Here is a 26,531-nt window from a genome sequence, read left to right on the forward strand (position 1 = left end):
CCCCTCCGAAGTCGGTGTGCTTCTAAGATACACTGCCTCCAGAACGTGCAGGATCCATTCCGTGGTCAGGAGTAACAGCCCTCGATGGCGTGTGAAGCTGTGTCCCTTAGGAGTCCTTCGTACTTTGAAAGGCCTTTTTAATATTAACATCCCCAGATTGTTAGGGCTTGGGAGAGCGCAGGGGGGCAACAGCAAAGGGGAATGGTGCATTTCCCCTACTGGCCTGCCCACCCCTCTGTTGTCGGCCTCCATAGTGAACATCCACCACTTCACTCTTAACACTGACACTTGTATAGACGTTTTCACAACTCACTTCCAATAATGGCTATCCCAATGAAGATATTTTACATACTCCACAACTTTTCACCCCTTGAATAATTTCTCACCCCATTTTACGCCCTGCCACTTTTCCAGTCTATTTTATACACTGCAGGTGGGAATCCTATGCCTGCAGAGACAGAAAAAAGTCCCATAACTCTCAGACTACTAAGGAGGGCCCTTTCAGTGATGGCACCTCTGTTGTGGAATGCCATCCTCAGAGGAGTTGGCTTGCCGTTTACACAACTGTATTTTTCATTTATTCATTATATTTATATCCTGCGTTTTCTCCAAGGCAGACATGAGCCTCCTCTTTATTTTGTTATCCTCAGAGCCCTGTGAGGTAGTTTACAGTCAGTAATTGGCTCAAAGTCATCCAGTGAGCTCCATGGCCAAGTGGAGACTAGAAACAAGGCCCAGTCCAGCACTGTAATCACTAGACCATACTGCCACCTGTAAAGACTTTATTTTCCCAAGTCTTTCTGTTTATTTAAAAATGTATTTTAGTGCTTTTAGACCTTGGACACTATGATTTATTTTGATGCTTTTTAAACTGTTTAATATTTTTAAAATATATTTTATGATTTAAATGTTCTCTGTACACCACCCAGATAACTTGCTAATGGGTAGTATAAAATGTTTAATAAAAAATAGAGGGTAGCAGGCTCCTTAGGCTCAGTACTTCATTTCTAAAATGAGACCTTGAGGCTCAGGACTGGAAGCCATCATGCCTTCAACAGCAGGAGCCCTGAGGCCAAATTTATGCTTAGAAAATAAATTCTGCATGTAGTTAGAAGCATTGCATTGCATTTTCCAGAGCTGAACATTGCTATTCAAAATGTTTTAGGCTGATCCATGGCACAAAATAAACCATCTTCACCTATCTTTTAGGAACTTGTTTTGAGGACTGCTCTCTTGCCAGATCATTTGGATTTACTTTGGCCAAGAATTTCAAGCCAAAGTTTATCTGATAATTAGGACTCAGTGAACCAGTCAGGATGCAACTTCTGTTGTTTCCCCACAAACTTATCCTTGAAGACAGCCAAAAGGTTCAAGGAGATAACACTTTCAAAGCTGTAACTACATTTTCAAGAGCACATCACAGGAATTTTTAAATACGTAACACCAAACACACACAAAACCACCACCACTAAACCACACCTGCATTAAAACCACATGTTTAAAGTGTGGCTATTACTATAACTCAAAATAGTGTTTTCTTTTTAGTAGTGGGAAGGGAAGAGAAATTATGATGCTCAGTTTCTATGCTCCCTGTGTAACTTTCCACTTCCTTTGTTGTTTAAGAAGCTGTGGTTTTAGACCTTCAGGTTGTAAAGAAAAGAGAGCAAATGGAAGCAGTGAGCACTAAAGGCTTAATGAAGAAAAGCTTTGGGCAGAGGATTCTGCCCCTATCTCATCACTTCCAGGATAGCTTGTATGAAAATAATGACATTAATTTTGGACAATAAGGCAGTTGTTATAATTAAGCCTACACATCATATATAGCAACTTCTACAAACCCAAGAGATTCAAGTGTTCATATTATTTCTTAGATCTTCCAACATTAGGATGGTTTTGGTCTCTCTTCTGATCCATTCAAAGTTGAATTATGAAGTTCAGATGAAGTTCTTAAATATGCTCAAACTCATTAAATGAGCAACATGAATTCATTTTTTTTTAAAAAAAGGAGTACCTTTATTAAAATGTACTCAAAAATACAGCACACTAAATTATAATGGTCCATTCTCTGTTTACAAACAAGACTTCCAGAAAACCAGTGTGATCACTTAAAGTGAGAAGTGCACATAGTAATCATGTTACTTTTGAGCCTCATATACACTAGCATATTTGCTGGCAACGTAGCTTATGCAAACTTGTGTCATAGAATCATAGAATAGAGAGTTGGAAGAGGCCTATAAAGCCATCGAGTCCAACCCCCTGCTCAATGCAGGAATCACGTGTCACGTGCTCTGGATTCACTAGCACTTCTAGTTTTCTGTTTAGTCCAAGAACTGTTTTAAGCAGGCTGAATTGAAAGAACACTGGACACAGAACCAAACCTGGGTTAAAAAAAAAAAGAACCTTTGAAGACCCTGTCTGTACAAATGTAGTTCACAGAGATTGGCAGTTCTCCAGAGAGCACTTCTTGGTAAGAATATGCCCCTCATAAAGTTGCCTCCAAGTCATCTTCTTGGATTTGAAGATTCCACCTATTGGAAGAAAAGAGAAAGTTATTGAAAGATAGGAAGTAATCAGCAATTATGCTGGAAAAGTTGTATGCCCATGGTTCTTAGATGACTCTAGGTGCCCCCCTCCTAGATGAAAATAGTGGGCAATGCCGTTCCTTAGCTGAAAAAGTAAGAGATTTTCAAAGGAGCCTGCTTCCATGCATGAATGTGATGTTCTCTTGAGGCTGCAGACCTACATCAAAAGCAGAGTTATTTTGGAAGTCTTTCACTACGCAAGAACTGTTTGCTTGGTTTATCCTAATGGTATACTTAACAGTTTTCTGGATACAGTAATTCCCCCCACCCTTGTAATAGAAACCTTGGTCTAGCTGATTTGGGCCAGCATTCTAGCAGTTCAGGCTACTCTGAAATGTGCTGACTAACCCACTGCTGCTCTCCTTTAAACATTTTAACCTAGTAGATGTAACTCGTACCTTCCAAGCTTGTAGTGCTGCCACAATCACACTGCTTTACTTTGGGGTCTGAGGGAAGCAGCAAGCAAGTCCTAACTAGATACAACAGGAGTCTCTAACCATTTTGGACAAAATATACCCATTTTGGTATATTTTGGAATTTGAGATACTGCTGTGGCCACCACCACAAAATGTCTTAACCATTTTGTGTCTATGGATCTTAGGCTACGACTTAGTAAAAGCATTTGATTCATGTCTATTGGACACTGCAATGTTGTCTAATTCAGCTAATTGCTAGCAGGTAATGCTTCTTTTAAACATTTATTTTGGCAATGTCCAGTAGTTCCTTCTTTTTGTGGTGAAGTTATTACACAGTATTTTTTTTTGTACTGGAATGGTTTTTAATATTCATTGATGCACATACTCTTTTAAATTATTTACCTGCTTGAAAGAAATTAAGAAAGGATCAGCATAAATGGATTCTCTGCACCCTTTTGACAGCCGAAAGACTAATATTACAACTAGGGCAGTGCTCCGCTTCGGACCGTAGAAGCAATAGCAAGGTAGCCTGATTCGCCTCCGACAAAGGCAGAGATGAAGCAGGTCAGGGGGGCTGCAGATCGAGGTGAAGAGGATCCTTCGCCTCGATCAAGCTCCGAAAAAAAGGTAAGTGGGGGCTTACCTGGCGCTGCTGCAGTCCATGTGGCGACAGCGGCAGAGCCAGGTAAGGGGGCAGGGGGGCAGGGTCTTACCTGAGTCCGTCGCATTCCGGCAGCGGCTTCACCTGAGCCCGAGGACTCAAACCGGGAGACCAGGCCGGCCCGGTCTTCCGATTTGAGTCCTCGGGCTCAGATGAAGCCGCTGCTGGAACGTGACAGATGCAGGTAAGGGGGGAGGGCCTTACCTGGTGATGGAGCCACCACCGCAGTCTATGCAGTGACGGTGGTGGAGCCAGGTAAGGGGGCAGGGGGGCAGGGTCTTGGTCCGTCGTGTTCTGGCAGCGTGGCCTGGTCTTCCGGTTTGAGTCCTCTGGCTCAGTTGAAGCAGCCGCCGGACCACAACGGACACAGGTAAGGGGGGATGAGGGAGGGGGGCCTTACCTGCTGCTGCGGAGCTCCGATTCGGATCCGGAGCTCCGCAGTGGAGTGGAGCGGACCATAGGTGGATCGACGCGGGGTGGAGCGGACCCGATCCGGAATTTGCGGATCGGATCAGGGAGGTGTGTCCGTGCACAGCTCTAATTACAACAGTGGAAGGATGAACACTCACCTCCTATAATGCAATGGATTGCGTTACAACACTTCCAATATTTGAAAGGGGGGCATATATATATATCACCTTCAAATGGATACTTGAGGTTCACTTTTGCTGCAGCCATGTATAACTGCTAGAAAGTTGTACGCTTCACACTAATCCGTGTATGCACGTTAAAATAATTAAAACATTTTGGATGACTACAGGCACCAGTTGAGGACCCGAGATGATTATTCTAAAGCCACTAGAGGGAGCTCTTCCATTACACATTGACAGTTCAAACTTAACAGCCAATTCCTTGGTAGTTTAACCCAGGAATTGCCCAGGGGTGGGTGGGTGGAGTGTTTATTCCCAGTCACTTGCCACTTCTGCTTTCTATTAGCAACCCAGGAACACACCATTTCAGGGTTGTTCTGTGACATGAATCCCGAAACTGGGTTGTTTAGGAGTTAAACTCAAGTCGTGGCTTGTTTTTAGGTAAATTCTGGGTTGTTTTAACCCCTAAGCCATCTAGAGTTTCTAAGTTCAGGCATCACCAAACAACGTAGGAGTGGGGTGTTCCTGACTTGTTATTAGAAAAGAAACTAACTGTGTGCTCACAAACAACCCGTAGTTAACAAAACATGAGTAGTTTGCGAAAACTGAGTCTTACTATTATTATTATTATTATTATTATTTATTTATATAGCACCATCAATGTACATGGTGCTGTACAGATAACACAGTAAATAGCAAGACCCTGCCGCATAGGCTTACAATCTAATAAGTTGTAGTAAACAATAAAGAGGGAAGGAGAATGCAAACAGGCACAGGGAAGTGTAAACAGGCACCGGGTAGGGAGAAGCTAACAGTATAGAGTCAGTATACGGTAATAGGTTATGGAAGGGACCACCTAGATAACCCATATGGCAGCCTTTATTTCATTGTATCTTCAATTAGCCTTTTCCGGCAGGCCTATCCAGATCAATGTTAAATCATGATTTATTTTTATTTTTTAAAGATGTATTTGATTCCTGTTCTAATGTTGTTCCCCGCCTCGATCCAAAGGGAGAGGCGGGTAATAAATAAATAAATATTATTATTATTATTATTGGAATCATTTATAGACTGGAGGCTCAGTTGTTGCCAGCAACATTCACATGAACCAACAGTTCCAGAGTAGCTGAAGCAAAGGCTTTCTGTATGCTGGGGTGGGAAACTAGCCACCCTCCAGATGCTGGATTCACACCTCTCACCAGCCCCAGCCAGTATGGCCAATGCTAAGAAATATGGGAGTTGTACTTTAACCTTTGAACAGGTTTCCCACCCTGCTGTATTCCATAACAAAGGGGTGGGCAACATGCAGCCCCTCCTGCCCCCCATTCCCACCCCCAAAACGTTTTAAAACAAAGAAAAGGAATGGCATCCATAGTGGCTAGAGAGACCTAAAGGGCCAAAGCTAGGTAATTTTAACCTTTGTAATACTCTGTAGTGATATGGTGGGTGTTTGTTCCCAAATTTTGGTGGCAAACTGGCAATTTCCCTTTTTACAAATCTTTTTTGGGCGGGTAGCCCATGGAGTGTGTCCAGGGGGTTGTCTAGGGGCAAAAAATGCCCCCAAAATCTCCTGCCACTGACCACCACTGCCACAAGCGCATGGAAAGTATGTGGCATAGAATTTAGCTTCCTGAACATTTGTGGTGTATTTTAAAGCATAAAGTTATAAAGATTCACATAATTCCACTTTTCCTAATGCAGGAACTGAACTTAGATTGTTTTTTTTTATTTTTTTAAAGCACTGCCTTGTTCATCCTCCTCCATCTGCACTGAACAAAACAGTCAAAATAGGCCAGAAATCAAAGAAAGGCAGTAAGGGCTTATTGAACTGAAGTGACTGTCCATGCAAATATACTCTATGCGAATTACAAGTGACCTTTGTTCCAAAAGCAGACAAGTAGGAACAGCTGAAGAGCGTACCAAATTTATTCTCAACAAAAGCCATTTCCATCCCGAACAGCAGAGCACCTCCTGCAAACAGAGAACAAGAGTAAGTATCCTCAGAATCACACATAACTTGAGACAAAGTTTGACAGAACTCTTGCATGCAATTTAAACACTCCAGGAAAAGAAAACATGCAACATAATACCTAAATACTAGCAAGTTTAATATAGTGAACAGCAATATTGGGTCAATAAGGGCTGAGGTTTTTACTTGAATAACTGAGCAGATTTTGTTGGCAAACAGAGGACTAGCTACATCCATTTTTGATATTTAAGGTTTGACTCTTTTTGCTTTTTTTTGCCCAAGGTTACGGTCCATTGACAAAAGGGCACAAGTATTAAAACATTATTACTAATTTATGCAGAAGCAAGTGGATGTATTTTAAGTATCTATTTTTAAAACATCTTTTTTGAACAAAATTTTGCATTAAAATTAACATTTGAAGAACTTCTTCAGTAATAAAAAAAAGGTTTATGCAAGTTGCCGTCACAGTTTTATGTAAAAGAAATGTGCTATTAAAATCAGACATTTAGGTTACCTTTTGAGTTTTTCGGTGCATGTTAGCTTTAAGACATCCTGAATTCTCCTGCGATAATTTTCCTTTAAAAGGGGGGTTTGGGCGATCTTTTCATCAAGCAAGACATTAAGCCCTGAAAGCTGACTCCAAACCGTTGCGGAAAATTCAGTTATTTACATTTTTTTAAAATAACAATCTACAAATACAACTCTCTCTTTTTTGGCTTTTAAAAGTTTCCCTCAATCATGCATTGCTATGAGCAATTTGACAGTAACTGTGGACTTTTTTTTCACCCCCAAGCAGTTCTTTCCCAGTGAATATCTGATTTTACAATTTTGTCAAGGAGGGAGAATACAAACAAGCCACCAACTCTACACAGCAGTCTGTTCGTCTATTATGCCAGGTTTGTAAACAGCCACTCATGCCGTGTTTATTTAGACTTTCCTTCAGACAGGGAATCCGGTTCTCTTTCTCCTTTGAGACAAGCCATCACTAGCATGGGGCTACGTGGGCAGGCTTGGCTGTTTCCAAAGCTGCGTTATGTGCCTTTCCTAATGGGCTATTGCGAACAATCTGCCTGCACCCTACGTAAGTCACCACTCGTGCTTTGGAACCCAAGGGAATGCCACCTTGAAAAGCAGTCAGTCAGAGGAGAAGGACATCTGTGGCTACGTCACAAGGAAGAAGCTTCTTTTTCTACTGGTAAAAAAGGCTTTTGGAGTTTTTAAAACATTACACTAATTTGACCAAGTATTACTTTTGGATCAACGGTTCAGCCTCTGCAGAGGGTGCAATCCACTGGGAACATTCCTTGCGCAAGCATCACCAAAATGAATGGGGCTTGTGAAAGAATGCTGCTGTGCCCTTTTGAAACCAATAGCAGCTACAAAGAGGCTGGTGTTGAAGCACCTGTCCACAGGCTAGAGTTCAAAAGCCGGGAGATGTCTCAAATGTTCAGCAAAACAGAACATTGATGCTGCCACTTGAAACTCAGTTTCTGGCACAACAACTCAACTTCCAGGGGGTGAAAAACAATTTTGTTTTAAAATTAAGCTCACTCAGCTTGGTAAAGTTTTTAAGTTTCGGAACACACCATTTTAAAAACGTCTTTGGATTTTAGGTGTCTTTTTTAAAAAATAAACAGACCATGTACTTTAGCATTAATTTAAATTTATTGAAAGAGGAAGATCTGTTTTACTGCTTGACCAAAATTAAAAAAATGACAATTCATCACATTTACTTTGATTAAAAAAGGACTAAACTTTATTGACAAACTGCTGCAGACATCTTGACAAATTTTAGCTACCTATTTAGGCAGGCTTACACATGTAGTAGCATTTAATCTTCCAAGAACAAAATGGGAGGACAGCGTACAAATCTATGTACAAAATAAGCTTTCTCCTTGGTTTTTCAGCTGCAATGTCCCTTTTTAACATAATGCTAGTGTTGAGACATACAAACATGTCATTGGAAAGGCTAAAAGCTTGCCAGTTTTGCCAGTTTTAAGCCTGAGCTGTATTATGTGCTGCAAACACTCAAGTGTTCAGCTCTTCCTTTAAGAAAAAAGAGACACACAATGCACAGCTATTCATTTAACACTTCCTAATATCAAAACACTGGGCAGTTAGGGCAATATAAAAAAAGTCACAGAGCAGCTAGATGTCCACTTCTCTTAAAAGTTCTTCATGCAGAATTAAGCTAAGAACACCTTTTGCTGGAAAACCTCCGCCACGAGCATCTCCACACTGGGGCTAGATTTCAAAACCCACATGGTGAGAGTCAATGTTACAAACTTTTTTTTTTTTTTTTTAGTTAATTGATTGAAGAAAAAACACCACTGTTTAATTTGTTAAAGAGGATCCTTTCTATTAACATTTAAACTTAGGATTAATCAAGCAATCTGCTTTTAAGGGCAAAGTTTTGACATTTGAGCTTACTTTTAAATTGCGGCAGTCACTACCATTTACCTTATGATTTTAATTCATAAAAAAACAATCCTGAATTTTGAAATGTAGCCTACTTTGGGATTCTGCAACTACAACTTTTATGGGTTGCCTAAGAAACAAAAAATACTGAAAGATTAACAAACTTTAATTTCATAACTGTTAAGCAAGCATGTCACTTTGGAAACTAACATTTTATCTCAACGTTTTCTTTTTAAAGGTACAGTTGTTTTTATATATCTAAACAGAAAGAAAAGCAGTCTACACACTTAAAAATTGAATTCAGTTTTCTAAATCTAACTTATTTTAAAAATACTACATACAGAAGCCAGAATGCAGGGTCAGTGGTGGGGGAGGATAGAGGTGGGGGGGGGGGGGGAAAGGAGTCAGAGAAAAATCAGGGAGACAATTACTTGTCTGTTGTGGTTAAAGCAACAGGACTCCTGGGAGATACAAGAATCAGAAACAACTGTTTGCTCAAAAGTGATATTTCCCCCTCAGGAATGCTTTAATAGCGTCCGTATGGGTGCTCTCTGTACGCTCCCTTCACTGGCCTAGCTGGAGGGGCCTTGAGGGAGGGCCTGGTTCCATTCCAATCGTCTTGACCTGCAGAAAGGAAAACACACATTTGCACACTGAGCCAAGAGAAAAAAGGATAGCAAAGCTGGTTTCCTTGAATTATTATGTTTGCAAATATCCTCAAGAAGGCAGGGATTTCAGAAAGCTACCAAATGGTGCATCCGAGGTACTGGTAGATAACTGTAGTACTATTTAGCACTGGCAAGCCACCAAGGGACTGCACCAACTTTCAAGGGTACCGAAAGGCAGATGAAATGGTCACTTCAGCTGGCACAATCCAAACACAGAATTGAGCAGAATTTCCTGCATATACCCTCTACTGAGCAGCAGTTTCTTAAAGGAATGTTTCCTTTAAAGAAGTGTGCTTCTCTACAACAAGCAGAGTGCTTCAACAGCAAGGTAAAGCTGTCTGTTTTCATGCTTATCACCCAAACCATTTATGTTTCCCTGATAAACTACTTTTTTATTTAATACATTTTATACCCTGCCTTTCGTCCATCACAAAACTCCCAAGTGACATACACTGGGCTTCTGGGCGATCTCCCACTCAGGCACTGACCAGGCCCAGACCCGCTGAGCTTTAGCAAAGCGGATGCATCATGTACCCTCAGACCATGCCCTTCTTGCAAATGTCCAAGCAGAGGTTCTCCAGAGGAGGAAGCGATTATTCCTTTTTATTCTCTCATCATTTAAACAGTCTATAAACTTAATTTTACCTTGCTGCTTTAAATTTGTGTTTTAAATTTTATTTCTGCACGGCTGATTTTATCCTGGTTGTGCTTTTATATTGTATTTTATATCATGCTTTTATACTGTTTGTTTTATACTTTGAATGGTTTTAATTTTTGTGAACTGCCCAGAGAGCTTCAGCTATTGGGCAATATAAAAATGCAGTAAATAAATATATAAATAAAATAAAACACAGTAAATGCAGGTTGCTTACCTGTAACTGTAGTTTTTCAAGTGGTCATCTATGCATTCACACATATGGGCTTTGCGCCTGCGCAGAGACCAGACCGGAACCTACTATAGCTGAGTGGAACGTTTTTGGCGGGAACCCCTCCCCCACGCTACCGCGCACGTCCATGGGGTTCCCGCCCTTACCTCAGTTTACAGGAGTCCGACATTGTGCCCCCATAAACATGAGTGTAATTTCAATAAAGTATATTCCACGTATAACTGTGTCATTTGTAAGTCTCACACCACCAAGTGGGGATGGTGGGTGGGTTGTGTGAATGCATAGATGACCACTCGAAGAACTACAGTTACACGTAAGCAACCTGCATTTCTTCTTCGTGGTCTCTATGCATCACACATATGGGCGAGTAGCAAGCTGACATATCTTTGGAGGTGGGTTGGTGCATCATCTGAAGATCTCCGAGAGCACTGTCCTTCCAAACGAGCAGTCCTGCCTCGCACGGGTGTCCAAACTGTAGTGCCTAACAAACGTGGATGGAGTGGACCACGTTGCAGCTCTACAGACTTCTGTCAAGGGAACACCTCTGCTGAAGGCAACAGATGTTGCGACAGCTCTGGTAGAATGAGCTGTCACAGGTTTCACAAGCTCTAGTTTAGAGATAGAGTAAGCAAGTTCAATTGTCTCTACAATCCAGCGTGACAGTTGCTGGCATGAAACAGGGAGTCCCTTATAAGGCTCACCATAACAAATAAACAATTGCTTTGTTTTCCTAAAACTCTCTGTCCTAGCCTTGTAAAAGGCAAGAGCTCTCCTTACATCAAGTGTATGTAAAGAAAACTCAACAGGTGTTGTTGGATTCGGAAAGAAAGCTGGTAGAGTGATATATTGGGACAGATGAAAGGTTGACACTACCTTAGGCAAGAAGGCAGGGTCTGTGCGTAACACAACCTTATCTTTGTGAAAGATAGTGTAAGGAGCATCTATCCTGAGAGCTCTAAGCTGACTTGCATGTCTAGCAGAAGTGATGGCTACTAAAAAGACAGTCTTGAATGTTAGAAGCCTAAGGTCAGATAAGGCCATGGGCTCGAAGGGCTTCTTTGTCAATGCCTGTAACACCACTGTTAGGCTCCATGGTGGAACGATACTCTTTACTGTCGGTATCATATTTTTAAGCCCCTTTAAAAATTTCCTCGATGTTGGATGTACAAAGGGTGTAAAACCAACCATGCCTCGATGAAAAGACGTAATAGCCGCTAAGTGAACTCTGATGGAAGTGAGTTCGAGTCCCTGCTGATAAAGTGCCAATAGGTATTTGAGAATCAATGACAAAGGGCAAGATTCAGGTGCTTGATCGTTTTCCAAGGCAAAAGTTTGAAATCTCTGCCACTTTGCCGCGTAAGATTTTCTCGTTGAAGGCTTTAGTGATGCCAACAATATATGGTCTACAGTTAAATCCTTGGTACGAGAGGAGGAATGGATGATATTCTCCATGCCGTCATCTTGAGGGTCGACAGGTTTGTGTGTTGAACCCTGCCCTGGTGTCGAGACAACAGTGTCGGTATCGGCGGGAGTCTGATGTAATTCCCGTCCGACAGTCGAAGGGTGTGGGAGAACCACGTCTGTCGAGGCCACCACGGTGTGATAAGGATGCAGTCCGACCTGTTCGACTGGATTTTGGCCAGCACCTTCGTCAACAGTGGAAACAGAGGAAAGATGTAAAGAAGATTTCCTTTCCAGGTTCTGGTGAAAGCATCTCCTAGCGAGTGCTTTCCTCTTCCTGCTCTGCTGCAGAACCTGGAACAAGCTGCGTTTTCTTCGGTAGCGAAGACATCGACAGCAGGGAGGCTCCAGTACCGAAAGAGAACGTCTCTTACTTCAGTATCGAGCTCTCATTCGTGGTCGACGTGGAAAGACCTGCTGAGGGCGTCCGCGATGATGTTTTCCTTGCCCGCTACATGGATCACCGTCAGGTGAGTATTTCTCTTTATGCACCAGTTCCAAATCCTGAGTGCCGATCGATTCAGAGGATGAGACCTTGTCCCACCTTGTCTGTTGATGTACGCCACTACCGTGGTGTTGTCCGTCGCGATCAGGACGTTTCGGCCCTCGATCATTTGTGAAAAAGTTTTTATTGCATTCTCCACCGCTAGCAGTTCTAGGTGGTTGATATGATGTTCCCTCTGGGAAGGAGGCCAACGGCCCTGAGCTGTGAGGGAGTCGCAGTGTGCTCCCCATTCGATCAACGATGCATCCGTCGTGATCGTTACCGAAGGAGTTTCTTGCTGGAAGGGAACTCCTTCTAGGAGCGTCGACATCGAAAACCACCATTTCAGAGATGCCCTTACTTGCGTCGGGATCGACAGGTAAGTTCGCCGGGCATCGTGTCGAAGATCGAAAGTTCTTAAAAACCAGACCTGCAATATTCTCATTCTGAGTCTTGCAAACCTGATGACTGCAGTTGTAGCTGCCATCAAGCCTAATAGCCTCTGAATTGTCCATGCCGAGACCTTTTGGCGGCTCTCGGTAGCGATGGCTAACTCTTGAAGGGTGCTTGCTCTGGTCGAGGGCAGGTATGCTCTCCCGTCCCGAGACGATAGGGTTACCCCTATGAAGTCCAGCTTCTGCTGTGGGGTCAAGATGGATTTCTCCTCGTTGACCCACAGACCCAACGAGACCAACAGGTTGAGGGTGGTTGAAATGTCCGCTACCAGATCTTTTTTCGGGACCGTGAAGTATCGGGAGAAAAAACCCTGGTTGAGTTCCTCTGCGGGTACTGGAGAGATGGCTCCTTTCGCTAGGAGGGTCTGTACCTCGAGAAGCAGAGGAGGGGATGGCGCCGTTACTTTCACCCCCGAAGAAGGAGGAAGGACATCGAGCTCGATGGCATACCCCGAGTTGATGATAGTGAGCACCCAGGAGTCCGATGTTATTGACTCCCATTGATGGTAATGTGGTGCTAGGCGGTTCGCAAAGGGAGGTGGATCTGGGATAAAGAAGTCAAACCCGCTGCTTCTTAGAGAAGTCGGGCTGACGTTTGCTTTGGAGCTGTTGTTGCTGCTGCCTCTGCTGACCTTTCGCTGTCGACAATTGTTGCCTGGCTATGGCTGAAGCTTCACTCTGGAAAACTCGTGCCAGCTCTTTTTTGTCCTCTGGGAGATGTTCACATAGTGATCCTATTTTCTCCCAGAGGAAGAGCTGGTATCATGCCATGGTAGCCTCGTAGGCTGATGCCCTGATGCCCAAAGAGGCAGAGGAGTAAATCCTCCTGCCCATATGGTCCAACTTTCTGCCTTCTCTGTCCACGGGTGCAGAATGTGCCTTCTGTGAGTGGCCTTGAGCCGACTCCACTACGATCGAATTAGGTTTGGGATGTTGGACCAGAAACTGTACATCTTCCTCTTGGACTCGATAGAGGGTCTCTAGCCTTTTCGATGTGGCTTGAGTCATAGCCACTGTTTTCCAAGATAATTGAGCCGTTTGCTTTAAAGCATGTGGAATAGGGATGGCAAGTCGTTGGTTGGTTGTGGACTGGAAAACGTCGTAGATTGGATCGACGACCGATTCATCCATTTGCTGGATCTCGTCCTAATGCCTGAGCCATTCTAAGCATATGGTCAAAAAATCTGACCATATCTTCGGAAGGGGAAGAAGGGTCTTTGTCATGAACCTCATCTTCTGGTGAAGGCATCAATGGAGTAGCCGACAACCCCGACTCAGAATCCAATGGGTAATTATCCTCAGGCAAGGATACTGTAACCACCTGGAGGTCTACATGCTCCGTCGGTACCGTGGTAACCGCGGCAGTCGATGCCGATGGCTGCGTACGGTGTCGAGGCGTCGACACCGTGGACGTTTGGTGGGCGGGCGGTGGAGGCAGCGGTAGATGACACATCCTCGTAGGCGGAGGGTGCGCATAATATTCTTCTTGAGGGTACTGGTGGTCACCCTGGAAGTATCGTTGTGGGCGATATCGATCCCATACATAGTCGCCACATACTGATTGGGGATAAGAGTATTGAAAAGCTCCTTCCCATTGACGCCTTAGAGTGTGCCTTGGCGAAGGCGGTAGAGGGATTAGTCCCTGAACTTCTTGCAGCCTGGCAGGCTCTCGGAAAGAGGCCGCTGAAGCCGAATCCCGCAACTCGCCCTCCGATAGACTGGGAGGATGTGTCGGTACCGTAGCCATCGGTACCGACTGGGATCTTGATACCGAGGGAGGCCTCGGTATCGAAGCGGTCGGTATGGCAGGAGGAGTAGAGTGACTCCTAGCCAGTTCCGCCATGCGGGATGACCCTAACGAGGGTTTTTCCGCATCTCGCTTCTTCTTCTTCTTTTTCTTTTTCTCCATTTCAGAAGATGATTTGGGAGTCCGGGCCTTTTTGGAGATTTTCCTGGCTGCGGAACTCGCCAGTGACCGTCCAGGCGTTAGGGGTATCTGAGCCCTATTAGCCGCTCTGGAATGTTCAGGCACCTCAGTGCAACGGTCATCAACGGACTTACTGGCTGCCGTTTGTCCAGGCGTTAGGGGTATCTGAGCCCTATTAGCCGCTCTGGAATGTTCAGGCACCTCAGTGCAACGGTCATCAACGGACTTACTGGCTGCCGTTTTGTGCATCCTCGAAGATTCAGCCAAGACTCAACTTTATGGCCTTCATCTAGGCACAGGACGCACAGGGAGTGCCCGTCAGTTGGAGGGAGCTTAGCTCCACATTTCACACACTTGCGAAATGGGGCCTTAACTGCCATACGGCTAAGCGCCGCGATCGAAATCGCTGAGGAAAATCTAACTACTAAAAAAAAATTATTTTTTTTTTTTTATTTTTTAGATAGAATAGAAGAAAAGATGTTAAGAAGTGAGAAATAAGCGAAAAGAGGAAAGATTTGAAGTAAAAAAGGATTTTAAAGAGAAAACGCTAAGCGGTTTGGTTTTATGGTCTAAGCACAATGGCGGACGACGAAGAACTGAGGTAAGGGCGGGAACCCCATGGACGTGCGTGGGGGAAGCGTCTGTGGTTAATATCTTTGTTGGTTGTTCCTGGCTGAAAGGAATTCCCCGCGTCAAGTGATCGGCTATTGTCCACCATATAAGGGAGTCCTTTACTGATGCTGGTGGGTACAACAAGAGATTTTTCGAGGGTTGAAGTGCTTCAGCAGCCAGGATTGAAGCGGTCGCATTTTTAGACGGGCATATTGAACCACTGCAGTGGTAGAGGCCATAAGGCCTAATAACTGTTGCACCTTGAACGCCGATATATGGGATCGACACCGAAAAGTCTGAGCGAGATGGATGATGCGTGCGCATCGTGTGGCCGGTAAGAAGGCTCGGGCGGCTACGGCATCGAGGATTCCCCCAATAAACTCGATGACCTGTGAGGGGTTTAATTGGGATTTTTCATAGTTGATATAAAGGCCTAATTTACATAATAAACTGCAAGTAATTTGAATCGAATTTTGTAGTTGTTGTTTTGTTGGTGCTACCAAAAGCCAATCATCAAGGTAAGAATAGACTTCTACTCCCTTGAGACGAAGGTGGGCACAGACTGTAGACATACATTTTGAAAAAATTCTTGGGGCCGTGGATAGGCCAAAAGGGAGAGTTCTGTATTGGTAGATGTTATGGCCAATTATAAAACGTAAATATCTTCGGTATGTGCCCTCCATTGCGATGTGGAAATAGGCATCGCGAAGGTCAATAGAAGCGAACCATTGTCCCTTCAATAATAATGGGATAATAGAAGCCAAGGAAACCATTCTAAACTTTCTGGTTGCAATATGTAAATTTAACAAACATAAATCCAAAATAGGGCGAAGTCCTCCATCTCTTTTTGGTACAGTAAAGTACCTTGAGTAGAAACCCCTATTAAGTTGACTCCATGGAACAGATTCGATGGCACCTTTACCAAGGAGCATATGGACTTCCTGGAGTAAGGGTGTTGTAGGTGGTGTAACCTTTACGTTACCGAGAAGAGGGAGGGTTTTAAATTCTATACGGTATCCTCTCTGTATTATAGAGAGGACCCAGGTGTCGGTAGTGATAGTCTCCCATTGATGGAAATAGTGGGAGAGCCTATCATCAAAGAAAATGGGGAAATCATTTACTGGTGCGGGTAAAAAATCAAAGACGCCGTTTAAAACCTGCGTCGTTCCTCCGAGAGGTGATTCTGCCTCTGTAATTTGAGAATTGCTTACGTGGCTGGGACGCTTGTTGTTGTTGTTGTGGTTGCTGGCGAGGTTGGAATTGTTGGTATTGTTGCCTATTGGCATAATATGAGGAACGCGGGCGGACCCATCGACGTTGGAATTGTTGTTGTTGGGGTTGGTTGAACCCCATACGGCGGGCTGTAGTTCTCGCCTTTTGCACGGTATCGAGCAAGTTGTCGGTGTCGGCATTGAAAAGCCCGATACCGTCGAATGGTAAGTCCTCTATTCTAGAGCGAGCTTCTTGAGAAAGGCCGGCCGAGCGGAGCCAAGCATGTCGACGGAGCGCTATGGTTCCCGTGAGAGTTTTTGCTATGCAGTCAACTTGGTGTTTTGAAGTATGTATTTGTTGAGGAGACAGCTGTGATGCTTCGGAATGGAAGAGTCTGGCCAAATGCTTTTTATCTTCAGGTAAGTGTTCCATTAATTTTCCCATCTTGTCCCAGAGTAGTAATTGGTAACCCGACATTGCTGCTTGGTAATTTGTGATCTTTAACCCCAAGGAGGAGGAGGTGTATAACCTGCGAGCAAGAAGGTCTAGACGACGTCCCTCTTTGTCTACAGGTGAGGAATGCTGGTGCCTACTTTTGCCCTGGGCTGCCTCGACGACGATGGAGTTCGGAGGTGGGTGCTCAAAGAGGAACTGTACATCTGCGTTTTGGATCTTGTACATCCCCACCAATCTTTTTGAAGTCGGTGGAGCAGTTGAAGGTGACTTTCAAGACTGTTTAATAGTTTCCAGCAAGGCTGGTAACATTGGAATGGCCACTGGTTTAGAGGTGTCGGACGTGATGGAATCAAAGACCGGGTCCTGTACAGTGGACGCGGCTTGTTCGACTTGGAGACCCAATGCCTGAGCCATTCTAATAATTTGGTCAGAGAAATGGCCCAAATCCTCTGATGGAGAGATGCCCCCTTGGGGAGCAACCTCTATGTCTGGGGAGGCAATAGATGGTCGTGCTGATGACGAAGAAGAAGAATCAGATTCATAATCGTCATGGGGGGACGACGGAGAATTCACTCTAGGAATTGGCACGTGAATGAGTGGGTCTGGTTGCTGTGGTTGGGATGCCTGTAGACTGAGAGGTAGCGATGAAGGCGGTTGCATTGGTTGTGTGCTGGCATCGATAAGACTGGATTGAGGGTTAGGCATTGTAGCTGAAGGTCTAGCTACAGGCTCAGCCTGTGGGTGTCCCGTAGAATATGGCAGTCGGGTGTAATAGGTTTGGGGAGAATATCCCCATTGTCCTTCATAAGGTCTTTGGTAATACATATCACGACCATAATATTGGTCTCTGTAAGAATGCCGTTCCCATCTCTCATGGTGTGGTGAACGGGACCTGTCTCTCGGCAGTGGTGGTCTATCATAGTAGTAGTAGTCTCTCCCTGAGCGACCCGAAAACATGGAGTCTGGGGAGTCATGTCTATAACGTCTGTCCTCAGTTCGCGCCTTTCCAGGCGGTATGGGGGCTGGAGATACATCTCTTATCTCCCCTTCAGACGTTGACGTCAGCCTCGGGCCCCGTGCCGACTGTGGCCTTAGTGCTGGTATAGGCGACAGCAATAGCGGCGGCGGCGGTGGTAAAGGCTGTGCCGGTGTCGGCATCGATGCCGAAGGCTCGGCTGCCGAAGTCTGCGGCAAAGGATCATTCCTCGATGCCCAGGAAGATTGTACGGTATCGACCGTCAGCATTGGTATATTAGTCATCGGAGGAGGAGAAGACGGCCGAGTAGGGTTCAGCACACTCTTTTTAAGAGATTTTTTATTTCTCTTTTTCCTGCGCTCCTCCGGATTTGAGGCAGTATGCTTTGCCTTCTTTGCTTTCTTTGCTAATCGTTTGGCAATAGAAAGCGTAACACTTCTCCCAGGCGTCACAGGTATCTCTGGCTGTTGCTCTTCCTGAGCCAATAAAGGAGATTTTGGGGAGGTTTCAACAGGCTCCATAGTGCTGGAAGTCGATGTCGAGGGTTTTTCGACTGATTGTAAGGCTTTGCTCCAAAGGAGGGCTTTTAGCCTATCTGACCTGTGTCGTCGTGTTTGCTTGGAAGAGGCTTGGCAAAAACGACAGGTCTCGACAATATGTGCTTCACCCAAACACAAAAGGCACAATGAGTGTCCGTCTGAGGGGGGAAGTTTACTTCCACACTTGGTACACTTCCTGAACGGGGCCTTGAGGGCCATGCGCCCTTTCAGGCGTTGTCGCGAAAATTAGGAAAAGAAAAAATTGTAAAATAACAATAATAATAATAATAATAATAAAGAAGAAATATGAGAAGAATAGAAAGAAGAAGAAGAAGAATAAAACGCCTCTTACAATTTATTTCCTACAGAGAATTTCCCAACGAGGTCACCACAATGGCGGGAACCCCTCAGCTTGCGCATGCGCACTCAGTGCATGGGGGAGGGGTTCCCGCCAAAAACGCCTCAGCTATAGAAGTTTTTCACGATCGAGACTCCGCGCAGGCGCAGAGCCCATTTTGTGTGATGCACAGAGACCACGAAGAAGAATGACAATTCCACTGGCACTTGAGAGCTCTGGTACAGAAAGAAGCCTAAAACCCTCTTTGTACTGCACTTCTCTAGTCTTAAGGTGGCCTCTAAAAGCATCAGACAGTATCAGCTAAAGGCAAGATCTCGATCCGAGTAGATTTGTAAATAGTTGAAAAGACAGATTACACCCAATGTCATTTCTCTTGAAAATGTACTTGCATTCAAGATAGAAAATAACGGGAAGCAAATACTTCAGACCAAGCAGTTTCCAAGTGAACGATCACCTGGCCTCTGCCATAGCAACAGAAGATGCAGACGTACCATATGCTTCGTAAGATTCTTGAGCCTCACCATGTCCGTAATCATAATATTCTGTTTCCCTGGAAGAGCAAGACGGGACACAATTATTCCTTGAGGTGGTGATTATTTGGGATAAACCAATTTGGCCTCCTACGTGCTGAGAGGCCGTCATGTCCACCTGCTGCTTGCAATGGGTAGACATTCCCTAGTCCTGGACACCACACTTGCTTGCAATACTGTCCATGTGCCATATTACAAGGAAAGTGGCAGCACAAGCCCACCTGCCAGCAGAAGCAGTAAAGGAAGAGACTGTGCCAATGGCAACAGGAGAGGAAGACAAAGGCTCAGTGGGCATGGGGGAGCCACTTCCTGCCTTTTGAGGAATACGGCCCCTTGCTGAGTCACCAAGAACTAATGGCTAAGCCCTGTCCCGGCCCAAGGAAGGTTGGATACTGCTGCTCCTTGTGGCCTATATGCTGCTGGTACAGAGGGAAGTAGCCCACCCATGCCCAAGGCAATGATCAATTAGGAATGAAGCATGCCAATGGGTCCAGAGACCGAAGGGGAGCACTTACTGTTGGCCCTGGCTGTAGTAGCCTTCATATCCTTCGTAACTTTGATCTGCGTAAGCATCGTCATAGCCCTGAAATGGACAAAGCGATAAGGAGGGAGTCAGCAACCAGAGAAGGATAACAGCAAAGCAGGGTATCATCTGAAAGGGAACCTTCTCTAGGCAAGTCCAAATCATGAAAGGTTGTACAGACGCAAGGATGACACAACGGTTTTACCATGCAGTTTAGTGGCTATCTGAGAGAGATCCTTAGGAATATTTCACACATTAAAAAGTATACTCTTTGTCTAATAAACAGGACCATGGTTTATTACACTGAGAACTAGAGGTTTGCTCACGGCTTCCATCTTGCACTTCCCTCCTCTCGCACACAGTAATGAAACACATTTGGGGTGCTTAAAAACATAGTTTCCCATTACAGGAAATGGTGATTTAATCTGCTACTACAAGCCAGGATCCTAGTATGAAGTCTGAGGTTAAGCCACAGTTTCCCAGCTAACAAACCTTGGAGGCCTTTCACAACGGTGAGAGGAAGAAAGAGAAGGAAGGAGCACACCAGAAGATAATTATGTATCAGACCATAATCCCAAGAGTGAATTCAACAAAACCAATGTCTCCTACAGGTACACCCCTCAGAGTAGTAAAAATTAATGCAGGAAAATGAAGACACTGGTTGGGTTGTGTTTTTTGGGTGTGTGTTTTTCCACACAAGTTCAATAGATACTTGGTTTTCCTGCACCTGTAGATTCTTCCCCCTCATTTGTGAGGTGTGCCTCTGTTTCAGAAGGCTGGGTCTGACTGGAGCTCTGCTGCAGAGCTCATGACAACACAGACTGATAATGATCGGCCTATGTTACCCTGCGTCAAACCAAGCATATGTGAAACACATCTTTCTCCAGTACCTCTCAATCAAATGTCATCCATTAATATTCTTCTACCATTGTGTGTATGTCTCACCCTGGCCCTTTGGATAAGTAAGGCCTGCATGCAATAGACCTCTGCCCTCAGGGTGCAAAGTTAAAAGTTCCTTACATAATCTTCATAGGTCTCTGGTGCAGGAGGAGGAGGGAGAGGTATTCTTTGAATGCCTGCTGCACGAGCTCTTGGGGCAGGGGCACCTCTCACTGCTGGAAGAGGGGGAACGCCACGGGCCACAGCCGCTCCTCTTGCAATGGCACCCCTCACTGGGGCCCCCCGTACAAGGGCTCCACGCGGAGGAGGTGGAGGAGGTCCCACGCCACGGCCCCTATGAAGAAAGGGAGAAGAATCAGGCCCAGGCTTTCTTCACGCCAGGTCACTCAGAACACCCACCAAGCCTGATCGGAGGGCTGTCACCTACAGTGAAGCTCAACTTGCAGAGGCCAAGCAGCAGAAATCAATTGCAAAATTAACTCTGCTACAACATGCCCTAGGACGTGCTGAAGCAGAGCCAGAAACGCTCGAATATGAAACTCAGGTTGAATAAGCATCAAAGACTAGGTACCTACCAGAATCACTTCAAAGGTAAGCCAAACTGGAGCGTCAGCTGCCAGCACAAAACGCAGCTCTAGACTTCTCAAAACTTATGTGGGCCTTTGTAGCTTTTTGACTGAATTGCAAAATATTGGGGGGGGGGGGAGCAAACAGTGCCACCCAGTGCCAAAATGCACACCAGATTCTACCTCTATAATGTGCATGTATGCACCTTAAACAATGGAGCCCGATTCAGCTTTTTGAATAATATTATTTTAATGTTTAGAGCCAAAGTTGCTAAAGAGGAACTAGAGAAAGCAAAGCATGAATAAGGGATGGATTCACAGAAGTAGTAAGGAGATTAGAAATTTTATGGAGCAGCAGCATCTAGGCCCAGAAGGGCTGAAGAAAAGTAGCCACGGAAGAGCAGAAGGCAGCTGCACAGGGAGCTTAAAACTAACCCCCAACCCCTGGAAGTAACGCCCAACCACATCTGGTTTGAGAGATTCTGAAACTGTATTAACTTGTATCCAAGCTTCTCTCTAAAACCACCACAGCTAGAAACGTTCTTGAATGAAAATTGACATTTGGAATGTCAAATCCTACTTTTTCTTGGCAGGGCCAGGGGGTGGATGTAATTGCAGACCAGGTTTAGTTGATGAAACAAAATTGCCAGCACCCTGCCGGACAATCCACATCCCTCCCCCCATGTATCTGGCTTTCAGTTACATGCTGAACAAGACATAGCTTATGACTGCAGGAGTAAACCAAGACTCAAAACCCGCCACCTAAAAGAAACAGAATTAAGTGCCTTTTTCTATTGCCTCTCACCTTGTCATCAAGGCTGCCCCACTCCACACACTAAAAAAAAAATTGAAATATCCATTAAGTCCATATTGCTTCCCCACCTTCCCAAACTATCAGAAGTCCAACCTTAGTGCTTAAATATGTGGCTGCAATAATCAACAAGAGCTCATCTCTAGCAAGGTTTCCATTTGTTACCTAGGAACAGGTGGAGGTGGAGGCACAGCTCCCCTTCCCCGCACAGGAATCCCACGACCACGTGTAGGTTCTGGCACCCCATTGAGATAGGACAGCTCCAAAAACTGTTCCTGGCAGATGTCATCCATCATGTCCTAAGCAAAAACAAAGAGAGAATTAACTTCCTGGCCATGAAAAAATCTCTGCTCTTTTGGGGGGCGGGGAGACAGTGTTTTGCCCTGTTAACTACAGGCACTGGTTGATGCTCCACTTGGAAAACAGGTAAGTGAGCTGCCCAAGTCACAGCAGCTGTTGCAAAACATTCTCTGCACCCTTCAGAGCAGCTGGGATCCCTGCCAGTATCATTCCGACTCACAGGAAGGAGGAAATGATTTCAGCTGCAGAGCATATGCCCACCAGTAAACCTAAGTTGTCTCTTTTGCTTCTGTCTCTGCTCCATGCACTTTGCTCTTCCCAGGGGGCACAACTTTAGGCAATTTGCAGAGGTATTAGCAGCTGAGGAGAAAGTATTTCATTCCCCTCGCCTCCACTATCCAGTAGGGAATCCAGTTACCGATGATGAAAGTCTGTCCAAGGGGACTCCTCAGAATTGTAGGAGCAAGAAAATAAAAAGGAAGAAATAGCTTGCAAACAAGGGCCTCAAGGCGTGACCACTTTTGTGGGCATGGCTACACAAATTTAAATGTATATCCTTTTAAACAAGACACAAGGAAGACCACAAAAGTTCAGAAACTTTACATGAACTATTCAGACACTTCAACCTTTGAGGCCTTTGTGCAGCATACCTGAAGGTGGAGTGTAATGCTAGTCATGTTATTTGTAGGCTGCTTTTCTGTATAAAAGTACAACAAAAATATAAATACATCAACAATATATTATCTATAACAGGTAGGCATTGAACTCCTGTTTTGTTTCAGCAATGCCTATTCCCAAGAGCACCTGTATGGTTCAGCCAACCACAGGTAATGAAGACAACCCTCCTGACATTTTTTCTGTGCACACCCACTACACACACAGTTTCCATTGTTGGAGCTTTGCAGATTTCTATTGAGAAATCATAGCTAGCCATTTTGGAATATTTCTGTTTGGCTTTACAAGAGAGATACTAAACCTGAGGTGGAAAAATCCAGCTAGAGTGACTTGTCTACACTAGAGATATAAATCCCTTCTCTAGTTGAATTGGAATTTCAAAGGCAGGTGTTTCAGTACCAGACAGCAAGATGTAACAGATGTAACAAAATGCAAGACGGGCTACGAGAGCAATGTTAAAATATTCCAACGCAAGCCTTAGTTAGGAAACTGATCCAGAGGATATTAGAGCTTTTGATATTAGAAGATGATCAACAGGCCAGGTTTAGTGAATAAAACTCGGATTCTGATGACTAAGCTTGGATATCTCCCCCAAAGTCCAAAACACTTCCACAGTGTAAATAAATGTGCCTATCAAATCTGCTGAAACAGATTTGAGAAGTTAAGTTCTCTTCAGTCTTTCTTTCCTGATTTCAAGGGATAATATATATTAGGTAGTAATATTCTGAATAGTTATCTTTGCTTAGATAAGTCAGGGTGGGCAATCTGTGGCCCTCTAGATGTTGTTGAACTGCAACTCTGTTTTTATTTTCATTTTACCTTGTACACCGCTCCGAAATTTTTCAATGGGGAGCGGTATATAAATATTCTAAATAAATAAATAAATAAATAAACTCCCATCATCCCTCACTAGTGGCTGTGATATTTAGAACTAAAGGGAGCTGCAGTCCAACATCTGAAGGGCCACAAGTTGCCCTAGATAAGATTAGGATACCAGATAAAATATATCTCAAATCCAATATTCTTCCAAATATTTCATGTCCATGGTTGCTCAAAAGCCATTTTCCAGAAAAAAGACCAACCACGTAGCCAAGTCGGCTCCAATGAAGTTTGAGGCTGAACAACATCCATTCAGCACTGGTTTCTAAACTATAACTCTTAGTGCATCTACTGGCCAGCAAAGTTGCCCTCCTCTGAACATGTTCCAGGGTACTGGTTCCCCTCTACTCAGCACTGGTTAGGCCTCATCTTGAGTATTGCGTCCAGTTCTGGGCTCCACACTTCAAGGACACAGACAAGCTGGAGCATGTTCAGAGGAGGGCAATGAGGATAATCAGGCTCTGGAAACAAAGCCCTATGAGGAGAGACTGAAAGAACTGGGCATGTTTAGCCTTGAGAAGAGAAGATTGAGGGGAGACGTGATAGCACTCTTCAAATACTTGAAAGACTGTCACACAGATGATGGCCAGGATCTCTTCTCGATCCTCCCAGAGTGCAGGACACGAAATAATGGGCTCAAGTTACAGGAAGCCAGATTCCGGCTGGACATCAGGAAAAACTTCCTGACTGCTAAGAGCAGTATGACAATGGAACCAATGACCTAGGGAGGTTGTGGGCTCTCCCACACTAGAGGCATTCAAGAGGGATCTGGACAGCCATCTGTCAGGGATGCTTTAAGGTAAATTCCTGCAATGAGCAGAGGGTTGGACTCAATGGCCTTGTAGGCCCCTTCCAACTCTACTATTCTATGATTCTATGGATAATCTGACCAAGTTAGTAATTACGAGACTGAAACTGGTCCAAGATTTTACTGGCGGCCATAGTCTAAGAACTTCTGGGCAAAGCCGGTGAACACTACAAGCCAATTATAATCATTTCAAATCCTTCTCAGCAGCAGATTTTGCAAAAATGAATCCACATGTATCTTGTATTTGTTTCTGACCAAGTTTATTTCTTGGAAGACATTTTACCACAGTCTGCTTTTGTAAAACACCTTACCTAGAGCAAACATGTATTTGGAAAAAAATGGTTATGTACCGGAACAAGGAACTTCTTGACTTCTTCCATGGCATGAGCCATAAGAGCATAAGCCTCACAGGGTGGCCCAAATACTTCAATGAAGACATGCAGGTCCATATTTAAGTGAGCATACTTTGGATCACCACCTTTGCGCAGTTCCTCCTCCTGAAAACACATGTTACAGAAGATGGCCAGATATTTCAAAATAGAAGACAAACCATCCAGGTTTACATACATTATTGTTACTTGCTGCTCAAAGGTCACATATTTGTTCCTTTGCCAGGTGTGAAAATGGATGCCAACTGCCTTTCAGAACCTTAACCCATCAAGCAGAGACAAATTCTTGTACCATTTACAAGGAATTAAGGATTGGGATCACATTTCTGTAAACTGCCCAAAGAGGTTCAGCTATGGGGCGGTATATAAATGTAATAAATAATAATAATATTTCATGTCTAACATTCAAGGAAAAGTTTGGTCATCATTACTTTTTGCAATGCAATTCTTTTACACAGGGTACTATCTGGTTAATTCTGGGTGTATACATCCATAGAACACAGAGGTTCAGAGCTTGACAACAAAACCAGCAATGTCATAAAACTAGAAGTGGGAGAAAGGGTACTCTCCAAAGCAATCTTCCCCAACCTGGTGCCCTCCAAATGTTTTGGACCACATTCCTGAACTTTAGCCATGCTGTCCAGGCTGACAGGAGTTGAAGTTGAAATCCAAAACAACTGTAGGGCATCAGTTTGGGGGAGGCTGATCTAGTGGCTTAATCCTAGCCTTTATAATTGTAATAATGGCTAATGTAGCCCAACCAAGCTTTCAGTTAGGATGCCCTGTTTAAAACTCACATGGAGATCCAAGGAGCAGGAACACAACTCAGTACATCACCTACTGTACATACATAAAATCCTGGACACTTGGTTGTATTAGAAAAACAGAACTAATTTCTGAAAATCAACTCCTGCTCATGCTCTGTTTAACAGCAACAACTAAATACACACTATTGTGGATTTTACAGTTCTTTACAGTCTGAAGTTCTAGTAAGACTTTACTAGCTGTTTTCTCCGAGAATAAACAAAGCATTTTAAAAACCTACAATAACGAACAAAAAGGCAATGGCATAATATACCTCAAGGTAATGTACTGTCAACAAAGGGCTGCAATAGCCAACCCAATCATCCACTGGGCAGGGGCGAGGGGAGGAATCCATACGAGTCCTGCAACATGTCATAGTAGTCATAATTCAAGCCCAGTGTCCCCTTACCTTTGCCTTGTCTCTCATTGACCCCTTCCCCAGAACAGAGATCTTTGCTCCAGTTTCTTCTTGCAGTCGCTTGATGGTGTTGCCTTGGGGTCCTAATATCTTCCCAACAAAGTTAAACTAAGAAAGAAGAAACAGTTTTTTCTTCTTTAAGTTGCAATGACAGAGGAAAGGAATTGTAACATTACTTAAATTTTAAACAGTGCTCACTTCAGACTTCCAGGAAAAACAAAGGCTCAAAAGTTCTAAGTTTTGATATAGACACGTTA

The 26,531-nt window shown here is 44.2% G+C and overlaps 1 protein-coding gene across 3 annotated transcripts in view; it reads right to left on the reverse strand.

The window, feature by feature from the left end:
- Nucleotides 1-2,022: 2,022 nt before the first annotated feature.
- Nucleotides 2,023-26,531, reverse strand: part of KHDRBS1 (KH RNA binding domain containing, signal transduction associated 1) — a 43,928-nt gene continuing 19,419 nt past the window's right edge. Inside the window, exons 3-12 of one of the 3 annotated variants that reach the window (XR_010026097.1) lie at nt 26,266-26,382; nt 25,014-25,160; nt 22,167-22,300; nt 21,996-22,025; nt 20,745-20,958; nt 19,717-19,784; nt 19,163-19,221; nt 9,068-9,260; nt 6,170-6,220; nt 2,023-2,528 (exon numbers count right to left, since the gene is read on the reverse strand). Coding sequence is in view for 2 of the 3 variants with exons in the window: in XM_063140682.1 (XP_062996752.1) it covers nt 9,163-9,260; nt 19,163-19,221; nt 19,717-19,784; nt 20,745-20,958; nt 21,996-22,025; nt 22,167-22,300; nt 25,014-25,160; nt 26,266-26,382 (867 nt within the window). In the remaining variant the exon portion in view is untranslated. Of the gene's footprint in view, nt 2,529-6,169; nt 6,221-7,864; nt 9,261-19,162; nt 19,222-19,716; nt 19,785-20,744; nt 20,959-21,995; nt 22,026-22,166; nt 22,301-25,013; nt 25,161-26,265; nt 26,383-26,531 lie in introns of those variants that run through there. The other 2 variants (XM_063140682.1, XM_063140683.1) reach the window with 2 other exon arrangements.

This window comes from Elgaria multicarinata, chromosome 13, assembly GCF_023053635.1.
Source record: "Elgaria multicarinata webbii isolate HBS135686 ecotype San Diego chromosome 13, rElgMul1.1.pri, whole genome shotgun sequence".
NCBI lineage: Eukaryota > Metazoa > Chordata > Lepidosauria > Squamata > Anguidae > Elgaria > Elgaria multicarinata.